The 14350-nt window shown below is 41.6% G+C and overlaps 1 protein-coding gene across 2 annotated transcripts in view; it reads right to left on the bottom strand.

Moving 5' to 3' along the window:
- The window catches only part of LOC117254784 (nuclear receptor ROR-alpha A-like), a 154109-nt gene that overhangs the window by 23330 nt on the left and 116429 nt on the right, over positions 1-14350 (bottom strand). For both annotated transcript variants that reach the window (XM_033623207.2, XM_033623189.2), the window contains 4 exons: positions 6348-6433; positions 4274-4415; positions 979-1238; positions 676-880 (listed from right to left, as the gene is read on the bottom strand). In XM_033623207.2, coding sequence (XP_033479098.2) covers positions 676-880; positions 979-1238; positions 4274-4415; positions 6348-6433 — 693 coding nt within the window. The remainder of the gene's footprint in view (positions 1-675; positions 881-978; positions 1239-4273; positions 4416-6347; positions 6434-14350) is intronic.

Raw genomic sequence — 14350 nt, 5'->3', positions numbered from 1 at the left:
GCCCCACAGTTCCTCCTCTTACTTTCTTTCTTTTGTCTCCAACTCTTCTTTGTGGCCTCTCCTTCCTCCATGTCTTCTTTTTCTTCTCCTCCTCTCTGCTTCCATTCTTTCATGATATTTCCTCATCTTTCTGTTTGTTTTTCCCCTCCAGCTCCCTACAACCTTCTGCCATATGGTGAAAGTTTTACGTTGTTCTTTTTCATAAGCACTACACATGCAACCAGAAGAGGATTTTGTATCCATTATGCACGGTCACAATGGGAATCAGAACGTTTTCTGGAGGGATGAACAAATCTTTCCTGTCCAAAAAGTTCTAGTGTAAAGGGGTATTCCAGTAATTCACTATTGAAGTTTCGTTTGGGGACAAGTGACAAATAGTCCAAATCAAAGCAGCAGAGGCAGAGATGTCCTTACTGGTAGTCCCTAGTATGGGTAACACTCCAAAAACACTGGGTCCTACATTTTCCAAAACACAAGTTAATAGCATCTTTATGATAAACTTTCCTTTCAAACCTAGTCTTTCAAACTCCACTCCCTGAATTTGTAGATTATTTAGAAAATATGTAATTTATAGAGCAGAATTTGATTCATAGTCTTCTTTTGAATTTTGAGTTGAATATAACTGACAGTTTTAAACAGCAGGGAAGGGGTTATCTTCTATTTCTTCCTTCTCACCAAGTTCAGCCATGGACAAGGTGGGTGATGTGTCTCCGTTGCTGAAGGAGCAGTATGGGAAGAAGCCATTACTGGATCCGTAGTCACACAGCGGTTCTGGTTTGATGCCATTAATATCAAGTCCGGACTGGTCAGGGGATGGCTGAACGTCCAGGTAGAACCCCCGACCTTCTCCTCCTCCTTCTCCTCCTCCTCCAGAGTCTGCCTGTTTGTGGAAGAGAAGTCATATAGATCACACGGACTGTTGCTAATTCAATCCATTTTCAGGCGTAGTAACACCTCTGGAAAGTTAAAACCACAGACCTTGGACGATACTGATCCTCCCTCAGGCGAGTTTTGTTCCATGTAGCCCCCCAGCTCATCCGGCAGCTCCGTGAGGCCTGTGGAGGAGAGGCTGTAGTGAGGGGACAGCCGCTCAGCCTCGCCCGGGCTCGGGCTGCCGAGGCTGGGGTGAGACAGAAGGAGGGGCCGCTGCTGCTGCTGCTGCTGCTGGAGGCGATGTTTTTGCACCTCAGCATACAAACTGTCCCTCTGCTTCTTGGACATGCGACCAAACTTGACAGCTGTGTTTCAGGTAGAGGAGAGGTAAGCAATAAATTTCAAACAGAAGTGATGTATTATTACGTGAATATGTACAGTGATGATATTTGGCCTCTGACCTTGTCACTCCCTGCAGAAAACTAACAATTACAGGTAAGCACAGATTGGGGAGTGATGACAATAACCTCCCCCAAGGAAAACACAATCCTTACGGCCTACAGGTAGGCACTGAACTATAACTGAGCAGATGGCAACTGGATCCAAACAGATTATCAAGATTCTGAAAATCTGCTACAACCTTATTATTCAAAACATTTCTGCATAAACAGTCACACACAGACGAGTAGCGCAGCTTGGTACCTAAATGGAATGCATTAGCAGAGTTCAAATGCATGTGCTTGTCCAGGCGTACATTAGACTGTTTATGCAGAAGTGTTTTAGGACCTTCCCCAAACCACCCCCTACACCCTCTTTCTAACCACTTTCACTCCATTTCCACATTCACATTTCCACAGTCTAGCGAGGAGTGGAAGTGAGTTATAAAACCCTCCGACAGCGAGCCTGCACCGATGCCGACTTACTGACCACCTGCAACGCCATCACGTGTTCATCATGGAAGTCGCTCTGTACAAATAAAGTTCCGTGACTACCCTTACAAATGTAAACGCTCAGCCTAAGATAGAATTTTACATTTCCATGCAGATGTTAACATCTTAAAGGTTACATTGTATTTAAGATAAAATATATCCCTCTTTAGTCATCTAAGCTTTATTTTTCTTCATAGATACAAAGAGTTACGACAGTTTCTCTTTCCTGCAGAGAGGTAAGTTTTTCCCAAAGCTCGCTGCTGTGTTTATTTCCAACACCTTGATGAAGGGAGCTTCATTCAGCTGTGAAGGTGACTACAAACGGAGTTTGCTTCATTTTTTAGCCGTGGTTGCCACTTGATTATACTGCACGAGTTTTGTTAGAAAACTGATTTTTTGATATAGTTTTGCTCTTGTTTAACACAACCCTTTATGACTCCAATTCATCAAAAACGTTGGCTGTTTTTGGATTCTTCAATCAACATGGAAGCATGCAAGAAAAACAAAGTTGTCTTCAGGAAAATGAATGTAACATGGGGAGAGTAACTGATTTAAAAGTTGTTATTTTGTGGGTGACATGCCCTTTTAAAAATATCATACCTGCAACTTCAACTTTTCTTGTCTACAATTATAACAAATAAACATTTTATAACATTGCATTTGGTCCCTGTATTAATTCAAAAGTTTAAATTTTAAATTCTAAATGAAATGTGCAAAGGGACTTCACAGTTTTGCCATCAGTATCCTTAACTCAACCAAGTGATTACTGTAACTCTCTATTATCAGGTAGCTCTAGTAAGTCCTTAAAAACTCTCCAGCTAATTCAGAATGCAGCAGCTCGTGTACTAACAGGAACTAAGAAACAAGATCATATTTCTCCTGTTTTAGCTTCTCTGCACTGGCTCCCTGTAAAATCCAGAATTGAATTTAAAATCCTACTGTTAACTTATAAAGCTCTAAATGGTCAAGCTCCGTCATATCTTAGAGAGCTCATAGTGCCTTATTATCCCACCAGAACACTGCGCTCTGAGAACGCAGGGTTACTCGTGGTCCCTAAAGTCTCCAAAAGCAGATCAGGAGCCAGAGCCTTCAGCTATCAGGCTCCTCTCCTGTGGAATCATCTTCCTGTTACGGTCCGGGAGGCAGACACCGTCTCCACATTTAAGACTAGACTTAAGACTTTCCTCTTTGATAAAGCTTATAGTTAGGGCTGGCTCAGGCTTGCCCTGTACCAGCCCCTAGTTAGGCTGACTTAGGCCTAGTCTGCCGGAGGACCCCCTATAATACACCGGGCTCCCTCTCTTTCTCTCTCTCTCTCTCTCTCTCTCTCTCTCTCTCTCTCACTCTCATCCTATTACTGCATCTTGCTAACTCGGCCATTCTGGATGTCACTAACTCGGCTTCTTCTCCGGAGCCTTTGTGCTCCACTGTCTCTCAGAATAACTCATACCGCAGCGGTGCCTGGACAGTGTGACGTGTGTGGTTGTGCTGCTGCCGTGGTCCTGCCAGATGCCTCCTGCTGCTGCTGCCATCATTAGTCATTAGTCATACTTCTACTGTTATTATACACATATGACTATTGTCACACAAGTATACTGTCAGATATTAATACATACTTTCAACATATTGTACCACAGTAGCCAGAACTATAACTATAATATTATTACTTTCATTAATGTTGTTGTAAGCTACTGTCATTACCTGCATCTCTCTCTCTCTCTCTCTCTCTCTCTGTCTCATTGTGTCATATGGATTACTGTTAATTTATTATGCTGATCTGTTCTGTACGACATCTATTGCACGTTTGTCCGTCCTGGAAGAGGGATCCCTCCTCAGTTGCTCTTCCTGAGGTTTCTACCGTTTTTTTTTCCCCGTTAAAGGGTTTTTTTTTGGGGAGTTTTTCCTTATCCGCTGTGAGGGTCATAAGGACAGAGGGATGTCGTATGCTGTAAAGCCCTGTGAGGCAAATTGTGATTTGTGATATTGGGCTTTATAAATAAAATTGAATTGAATTGAAGTGATTGATGAGTTTTAAACCACAGACAGACAATGTGCTGATTTAATCTGTTGTTTTGTAATAACTCTATTTACCTGTTTTACTGACTGTTTGTCTGCTTTTTACAATGTTGTCTTTTGTGTTTGGTGAGCCGAAGACAAATTTCCACCCATGGGAGACAATAAAGATATATTCCATATTCTATAGTACCACCTGTTATGGCCCCCCACAGCTAACATAGAGAAATGAAACTGAGATTGATCCTGCATCAAGCAGAGCAGGTTCCTTTGATAAACTAGTTATTCATTGTTGCATCAAACAGGAACACAAACAACATGTTGCACACAGCCAGACACTTCTGCTCTGCTGGTTCATCTGCAGGCTAACATCTTGCAAAACGCTGACCGCCAGATGTTCCTGCAGGTGAGTGTGTATGTGTGGTCATTAGTTTGTTATGCCTGTGTGTGTGTCTCACCGTCTCGGGACATGCCCACAGCCAGACATTTCTGCAGACGGCAGTGCTGGCAGCGGTTGCGGCTCGTTCGGTCGATCACACAGTTTTTCTGGCGAGGACACGAGTAGGTGGCGTTGCTCTGCTGACTCCGCCTGAAGAAACCCTGTGAGTTGAGGGAATAGTCATATGAGTAATATTTAAGAGTTTTTAGTTATAAATACAGTTGTGTTCAGTCAGTGTCACACCGTGATCAGGCCTTCATTCATCTTTTTAAGACATTGAAAAGATATTACATCTTTTTTTAGACATATGTTTTTTTGCTCTGTTTTCCCAGCTTTTTTCGACCATTTCCCCTAACCAAGATCTCCTGTCTCCATGATACACTCTGCCTCCCATCAGCCTCCCTGTCTGTGTTTGTACACACATAAATCTCCATCCGCTGCTCATTGGCTGTGAAATGAGCCTCCAGCTGCCAACAGCAGCTGCTGCAGCTGCACACACTAACTGTTTGGGGAACTGTTCTAACCAGGAGAAGATTTTTTGTGCCAGGCTGTTGTGACTGATGGTCCAAACTGAACGTCAAACGTTTCCTCTGATTCTGTTAATGAGAGTCAGACTGTGAATGGGCCGCTGGCAGGCTGAGATGGAGAAAAAGTAAAGAGAAACTACCCAGTTGTAGTGAAATCAATTTCAGATGATAACATGAGAATTGTATTGTGTTTTTTGTGTAAATGCTGGAATCATTAAAGTAAAAGACAAACTATGGCCCCTTTTACACTGCCTGTTCAAGGCAGGAATGTTGCACCGTTATCTTGCCTCAGTCTATAAAAGGAACAGTCCGGAATGGGGGGACAGAGGTGTCTCACCTTTAAGCCAGCAGCGGGGGTAGTAATAGCATTGAATTGATGTCTGTGAAGAAGGGACAGCCAGCACAATGGGACCATAGACGAAATGAGTGTTACATTTTGACGTGTGCAGCCCACAGCCAGGAAATATAAAAGCAGCTAGAAACAGTTAGCAGCTAACTCAAAGAAGAAGTACATCAGCTGAAAATGTCCGCAAACTTGGAAGATAATGAGGTCAAGAGGTCTTCACCCTCTGAGCAGAGGACATCAGCCATCATATAACAGGGACTAACAGGGTTAATAATTGTTATTGCCATGCTAATGCCATTGTTATTGTCTAGCTACTGACACATCTGGTACATGTCAAGGGCCTGACACACCAAGCCGACGTTTGGCTGTTGGTCAAGGTTAGGCTTCTTGTGAACCTCTGCGGTGCATTGTGTCCCGCGCTGTTGGCCCTATTTGGCACTAGTTGGCCTTTCTACCACTGAACTGAAGCTGCACAATGGTGATGGCACAGCGGAGCCTGACGGTGAAGGAAATCATTCTGATTGGCAGTTCAGCTCAGCGCATGAAAAAAGAAACGGAGGTGAGGAAAGTAAACAAAGAGCTGAAGTCAAGAGAGAGTTTGGTCAAAACAAACTTGTTACAATAGGTACGATTATTCCTCTTTAGCCATTGAGCTCTTTAGCAGAAATGTTTCATAATGGTTTGTGTTATCTTTCACTGGCACACGGTAAATATGCTCTGTTCTGTCAACACTGGATTGTGTTGTTTATGTGCTAACTGGCTAGCGTCAAGACAGTCTTCCGGTTTCCCTTTTTGAATGATGATTATGGACGAACGCCGTCTGCTGGTATGGAGGTGTATGTCCTCTCATTCGGGCTCAGAACATATGCTTTTGTTGGCTGTCTGTTGTAGTGTATTCATGTGCAACTTTTTGTCCAAGACAAGATGATGTGAGCTGGTTCTCTGACAGCTGTTTCAAAATGTGCTTACAAGGCTGTCACTGCAGTCTATACCAAAAACCAAAAACATCCCACAACAATTTGTATTCTAATCCTAAAAATGAAGCCATTAAACTGAATAATGTCTTTAAAACCTGAAAATGACTAAACAGATGTAAGGAACATTTATGACAGAAATGAACCATTTATCTTTTTTTAATTTTCAGATGACAGCAGTTTAACATTTTGTGAGAGGAGGCAGGACAGGAAGTGAGATGATGAAGAGGAGAGGGCGGGGCTTACCTTACAGCCCTCACAGGTGATCACTCCGTAGTGGATCCCTGATGATTTATCTCCACAGATCTTACAGGGAATGATTTCAATCTGAGCTGCAGACACACACACACACACACACACACACACAGAAAATAAATTGTCAGGAACACACACTCAAAACCTTAAAACACATCTGTCAGCAGCTGCATCAGAAACAGTCGTGGAGGTTTCATTCCCAAGGCAGCTTTATTTCCAGATTTGTTTCCTGTCAGATGGCATGAAGGTGATTATGTTTGATTCTGTTTATTTAAAACATGTCATTAATAGAACTCCAAAAGGAAAAGCAACTTCAGCAAACATCCCAAATGTTTAAAGCTTAACACAATAACCAGAGGTGATGAATAAACTGTTCCCTCTACTCTAAGATGATGAAGAAACACCAATACAGACACAAGATGAGATGTTGAGGGTTAAACTGTATTTTGATGCATTTGATTATAAACTAATTTCTGGATGCAAGTGTTAAAAACAATGCGGCAACATAAGAACATAGGCATGGGCTTTTTAAGCCTTGGGCGTGGAATTTTATCTATGGAAGATTACTGTAACAATTAATTTCATTACACAAAACAAAACCCCATGTCACTCCAGCAGCAATGTGAATTTGTGACCATCGCAACACTTGTTCAATAAAAGGTTTTGATGCAAATAGATTCTCCGGCGGCATATGAATTTTCGACAACTGGTTAGTGGGATCCTGTTGCATCTGAGGTAAGTTGGTGAATAGCCAAAGCTACTGTAAGCTTTTTTATTTAGTTTCCTTAATGCAAAATACTAAGAGTGAATTTGAATTCCCTCTGATAAACAGTAATGCAGTGTATATGTCTAGGGCTTTTATTGTGCAAGGTAAGAATGGAAGGAGTAGATCTGGTATGCACTGCCTAGTGTCAAGGTTGAAAGAAGTTATAAAGTTTGCCATCTTAATTCAGACTGCAGAGCCTCCATGTTAATTTATAATCCTCATAAAACTAGCCACAACTTGATTGCTTGATGCCTTTATCTGCAGTGCAAAAGATCTGAAAAATCTACCAAGTTCTGAGAAAAACAAACAAAAAATTACGCAGCTTTTTCATCATGTGATGCTCGCATTCTGTGTGAAAGTACTCATGCAAGACAAAAAACAACAGTTTGAAAAAACATATATACTGACATCTGAAATTTGGTCGCTCATCCTGACTTCCTCTTTTGTTCTTGTCATAATTCCTGCAGCCACCAGAAGGCGCTGCCATGTGAACATAAACAGATGTCGTTTTGAGGCATTCATTGAAACAACTGATTGTGCCACTCCTTAGTCTCCTTGTATCCAGTACGGGACCATCTTAAAATGACCTGTCACTCTGACCTCCATAATATGCACAGAGGATGTATAAACTCAACACGAAACCCTCTGTGTTGTATTTTCATACTGAGTGCTTCACAAGGGCATTATACAACAAGAAAGACAACAAAAAGACAAAGTGATAATGTGAGCCCAAGGTTAAAAGTGCAACTAGCAAAACTATTTGCACAAAAAAAAGTCAGCAGACCATAGGGGAGCAGGCAGAGCATTCCAAAATTCAGGTGCTACCACCGCAAAACTCACTCCCCACAGGTCTAAAGGCAAGCGCAATGAACAGACAACAAATTTTGCGTATTTGAACGATGAGGTCGAGCTGAAGAATACAGGTGAAGTAGTTTAGCCACATAAGGGGGAGCCTGACCGTGTAATGCTCAGTGAGTAATGCCTGGTTCACACTACACGATATCAGCGGAATTATAGCCCAACACAGCGGCTTTTTGTGGAGGATTCCGTGAATGTCAACACTTTGCATGAGGAGCTTCAAATGTAGCACCTGCCATCTGCTGGCACTTTTTACATTACTACAACAACATTTCGGCTAGCACAGGAACAGACACAGTGACTGAAATAATAGTAATAATAATATAAATAGGACAAGGTTAACCCGGAGACATCACCATCATACCATCGTGTAGTGTGTCATGTCTGTCGGCCAAGTCACGGTACGATTTTATGACTCCACAATCGCCTAATGTGACATAGTGACTGTGAGAACAGACAGAAATGTTGTGTAGTGTGAACCAGGCATAAGAATGAGAATTTGGAACTGGATCCTTTACGTGACAGGGAGTGAAAAGATTTCAGTAGAATGTCATTTGAAACTCTCAAAAGTACAGTGTCAGTAGAGTGCTGCTTTCTAAACCCTGACTAAAAGTTGTGTAAATATTGTGTCTTTCCAATGCAGTTGTGTGTTGATTGGCAACCACCTTCTCCAAAATTTTAGACAGCAGTGGTAGTTTAGAAATAGGTGGACTGTTCGAGGGCCGATTCTTGGCAAAAAAATTAAAAATAGAGATAATGGAATTACATCAACAAGGGAACAAGACAGGACAGCTTCATTTGCCTGATCAAGTCCATTAGATCACGTAAACTGATGGATTGGAAGGTGTCCATAACAGTGTGAGATATAGAGGGACTACAGTTGGGTGGGCAAGTCCCAGAGTGAATAGTGAACCTAAGAGCCATTACCATATCAACAAAGAAGGTAAGGAACAACAACATCTGAACTATAATGAAACATTACATGAACTTTTGAAATTCAAAATATTTCATTATGTAATCGATTACTCATTGAACGTTCCTATTTGTCTAAAGATTTTCCAACACTAACACAGTTTATCAAAGACCTTTCGTTGCTGTGGTGCTTGAACTTAAACAAAAGTTGTTCACACTTTGCTCCTGTCTTTGTTTTTAAGAGATCAGCTCAGAAGTGAAGGTTTTCAGAGTGACAACAGTTTCTCAGCACCTCAGACTGAATCTGAAAACACACTGACTCACTGACTGTGTGTATTTATACACTCAGCAGCTTGTAACAGAGTGACAGCTCGGCTCTGAGCGGTTATATTTAGCAGAGGGAAGTTATGTAAGTCTGCAGCCACATGAACACAAACACACACATTAATACTGTTACTACACACGAGCTTTTACCCACCCCACCCCACAAACACACAAGGTGTAGAGAATTCTTGAGAGGAAAGGAGAATCGTCTCCCAGCTGTTTGTCTGCAATACAAAAAGGCTCCACTCTTTTGTCTTTTGTTACAATTCTACTCTTGGATCAAATGTATTTTTCATTTATTAACACAGCAACAACATGAAAGTGTAAAAAAGCTTGCTTGTGTTGGCTTTAAAGGGACAGTTCACACCAAAATCAAAAATACATATCTTTCCTCTTACCTGTAGTGCTATTAGGGGTGGGAATCTTTGGGCACCTCACGATTCGATAACTATTATGATTCAGGGGCTACGATTCGATTATAAAACGATTATTGATGCATCTTTAATTTATGTATATTGATGCACTTTTTCACAACACACATTTCTTTTTGTCTCACTGAATAAGCATTCAACACTTGCAATTTTTAAAAACAGTGCATTTGTAATAAGAAACAGTTGAATTCATTTCCATTATATTTTATTAAACATATAAATGGAAATGCGTGCAAACTGGAAAGTTACAACTTCGTTGTATGGAACCAAAGGTAACAACAGGTATCTTAAATCACAAGATAAAATGCATAGTTAGAGTAACAAATGATTCGGTGGCGACAGACGTCCACGCATCACATGTAACTGCGATCCTACCTGCCTTCAACAGCGAGGCCATGACTTCTGTTTTGGTTTGGTTGTAGAGTGTCGGTGAAATAGCGTCGGGATGGGATGGTGTATCTGGGCTCCAGTGTATGCAGCAGTGCTCGAAATCCCTTATTTTCCACGACAGAATAAGGACGCAAATCCTTGGCAATAAATGCCGCGATGGCCTTCGTAATTCGCTTCGCCTTTTCCGATGTGGGTGGCAGCTTTCTAATTGCTTCCTCGATTGTTCTCTGGTCAGTAGCGCCACTAGTTGCCGCAGCAACAACAGCCTGCCGTCTCCCTGACTCCTCCGTCAGGTGGAATCGAGTTACATGGCTTCTCATGTTTGTTGTGTTGCCAAAGTATTTTATTTTAGCACGACACAGCTTACATATAACGTGGCTCTTGTCCAGTTCGCTTCCGCCGTCAACGTTGTAGAAGGAGCTGTTAAATTAGAAGGAGCTGTTCGGATCTCACGGCGAGGTGGGTGGCGGTCAGCCATGTTTGTTTTCCTCTGTGCGCGTGTCGGCGTGTCTGCTCCAGGTGCGCATCCCAAAGTGTGCCAGAGATGACACGTACCGCGCTTCTTAGTTCCGCATTATTTAGAACCTTCTGTATTACTCTAATTAACAGATTTAAATAATCGAAATTTGGACGTTTGTGAATCGATTCAGATTCGTCCACGTCCGAATCGCGATGCATCTAAGATTTGGAAATTTCCCTCACCCCTAAGTGCTATATCACTCTAAATTATTTTATGCAAGTTGCCTTCTCTCCAATATAATTAAACTACATGACACTCGGTGGTGCTCAAAGCTCAAAAATATATCTGAAAAACTCAACAGCAATGTCTCTTTTCAAAAATCATGACCCAGTTACTCAAGATAATCCACAGACCTTGTTGTGAACAGTTTCATGTAGGAAGTATTTTCTTTCTAACTACACCTGCAAACCATATCACCATGTAGAAGGAAGCGTGCATAGCGTACTCATAGCCCCAATGATACCTTACATGAATTATGGGTGCAACTTCCAGCGCTAAACCAGAATCAGTGTTTTCTAATTGTAACAGTAACTAATGGTACACTAATCCTCTTTTCTGAAGTGAGTGGGAAAGAAAACATGTGAGACATATCACCTGTGGCACCTCAGGCGGAATAATGTTTTATTAGCTATCATCTCTGACATCTCAAAGCACTGGTTGTTTGTCTTTTCAACCAGAGCATTAGCGATTAGCTTGCCTCACTATGTTAGCATATTGTTATATCAAATGAAGCCCGAGTAGCTTAGAGTAAATATCTGAACCTTCTACAAGATGATTTATGATTTCAGTATTAATTTTAGCACCAGTGCTACAGAAGGACATTTTAGAAAATACAAATTTAATGTTTGTAAAGTATCTGTTAAAAAACCTAGATGACTAATAGTCATCATTTAGGGCCATTAGTCGACTAGTGGCCCGCATGTTTACGATATTAATTTAATTAGCAAATTATATATTTTGGGCGGGGCAACACAGTGGTTTGAGTTCAAGGTGTGAGAAAGAATAGTATAAGTAACATTGTTAACACTGTGCTACATTACAGAGAAATACAAAGCTGTACTAGTGATCCTTCATTAATATAGACCTATATTTTAACTACAAGTGCACGTCACACACTGAGCGAGCAGCCTGTCAATGACACTGTTGGCAAAGCAGTAATGATTGTGCTCAGTGGGTAATGGGCATGTAGCTACTAACATGTTTCAGATGATACATAATGTTTGTAGTCGATGAATGATAGGCAAATGTTTGCCTGCAGAGTTTACATATCACCTTAGGTTCATCCTTCACCTTTTCAAAATGATCCCACACTTTGGATTTCCTGTCTGACATGTTATTAACTAGCCTGTGGAATAACTGCAGCTACCAGCCCTGTAAATTAGTGGCCGTACACATGCCGCGTCTTTAACTGCCTGGAAAACGCGCTGGGCGTTTGGGCGCTGTGCGCAACTCTTGTGCCTTTTTTCTTGTTGACTAATGTCCTCTGTGGTTCAGTCGACTATTAGGGGGCAGCCCTAGTATTTTCTAAATTGAAGGCGCATTAGTTTCAACAAGAACCACCGTTGGCTAGCGTTGAGCCTAATACTCCAATGAAACAAGTATCTGGTACAGATAATGTTATTTTTAGTACGGGTATAATACGAGTAAAATGTATGGTTATCTGTACTTTTGATAAAGGAAAATCCTCATTTTGGTGGCTATGTTTAATCTATTACTTTTGTGATATAACATAATCTGGAGCTCAATTCTGAAGCTGTTCTGTAAATAGGTTTCTTATGGATAATAAATATTGCAACTTCTGATCAACCCAAATAAATTTCAGGCTTAAAATAACAACTACTGACTAGGCCCAATCCACTTTATTTAAACCCCACCCAATTCAGGCATAAACACCCATTCCAAGTGCAGATACGGATAATTTAGTTGGTTAAATAGATACAGATACAGACACAGATACAGATAGACAGATACAGGTACAGATGCTGTACTTGCTCATACCTTCCATTGGAGGTAAGTCACTAAGATTAGCCACTGAGACTACCCATAGAACGTCAAATCAACTAATTACTTCCCATGTCTCACTGCAAGTTTTACCCATAATAATTTCAGTCAGGACCACTTTAGTCAAAGAAAAATTTACTTCCATTGCAGTATTATTATATTTGGTGGTATGGCTCTGTTCTGGGGCCTCTCTGCCATTCCTTGGGCCTACGCAGAAAGCCCAAGGTAGAGAGAGTGCACCTCTTTGTTCCAGTTACGGTTTGTTAACTTTATTTGATACATGAACTTATTGTGCTTTGGCTCAATATATGAAATCTGTCAGTAAATTTTGATTGTGTTTATTGAACTGAAGCATTTCGATAATAAACAGGGACAGATGGACATATTTCAGATATAGCAGAAATTTTGGCATTAATAAATGCTTCAAAGTCAACAACAAATGAAAACCTCACACATACACACCAGTGGCACAAGCACACCACTGAAGCCACACACACACCCACACACACACACGCACACACACACACACACACGCAGGCGCCTGTGCTGCAGTTTCCTCTCTGCAGTAATTAGCTCTCTGAGTGTTAATCCCGTCTGAATTCAACATTTCAACATCAAAGAGGACGTTCAACAAAGCCACCGCCTGAAATTATAGCTGATGTGAGAGCAGCAGATATTTATACACAGCCAGCCGCAAACACAAACATCTGCTTTGTTTTTTAAGTCCACCAGCCCCCCTCTACCCATCCTCACCCACCCCCAGGCTCACTGTGAAGGCTACTGAGGCTTATTATCTTTCTTCTTGTCTGGCCAACAAAATAAAACAAATGAGTGATGAAGAGGAGGACAAGAAGTTTATACGATAGCAAAACAATGATGGAGGTTAACCTGCTGTTGAATTGAATGAGTTGACGTCAAAACAAGCGTCATAGCGGCTATAGTCTCGCTCACCAGACCTTTCTCAAGAAAAGAAAGGTCTGGCTGGGCCGACTCTCACTTTAAGAATGGAGAAAAAAACGCCCCGGCTGCTTGTATTTCTTTCAACCAATCACAATCGTTCTTGGCGGTGCCACAGCAACGGTGCGCTTGCAAAAATATTGCGGGGAAACAGGTTTTGGTGTAACATGCCCACAAAAATATCGCCTACAGGACGTGAACCATGGCAGAAAAATGGCTACATCCCTGCAAGATCAAACACCGCAAAAGTTAGTAAAAGACGTGTTGAAAACTGCAACCGGAGGTGGTAGGGCGGGACTTCAGCGGGTGGCTCGTTCCGCCCAATGAAAGGCTGATCTTTGCAGCGAACTTCCGCCCACTCAGACTATAGCGGCTGTCATGTGAATTTGTGTGCCATTTGCAACACTTGTACAATAAAAGATTACAGTTACAGTGCATCAGTACCCAGTTGTTTTTTAGCTTTTGAATCTATGTGGCCAAAGTACTGATGTGCACTGAGACAGTACAGATTATAGACTATATAAAGACATGACAGCTCTCCAAAAGTGAAGCCAAAAGATCTTGACCTTACTGGCTGCAGTATAGGTCATAAACCCCACCCCCTCCATGTTGGTGGATAGGGCTGGGCGATATGGACAATCTTGGTATTCTCAGGCTGAATGACGATACACGATATACATATCAGTATTTTCTACGAAATGGGCTACATGTTCAGTTGCAAGTTGCAAACTGATTCACGGCCCCAAATCCCCTCTTATTTTTGCTGCATGTGTTTTTTCATCATACAGCAGGGCAGGTAAAAGAAGTTAACCTGTTTGAGTTCAGCTGTTTACAG

The sequence above is a fragment of the Epinephelus lanceolatus genome, chromosome 2 (genome assembly GCF_041903045.1).
Source record: "Epinephelus lanceolatus isolate andai-2023 chromosome 2, ASM4190304v1, whole genome shotgun sequence".
NCBI classification, from domain to species: Eukaryota; Metazoa; Chordata; class Actinopteri; order Perciformes; family Serranidae; genus Epinephelus; species Epinephelus lanceolatus.
The sequence above is the reverse complement of the archived record's forward strand: the minus strand, read 5'-3'. Positions and strand labels throughout refer to the sequence as shown.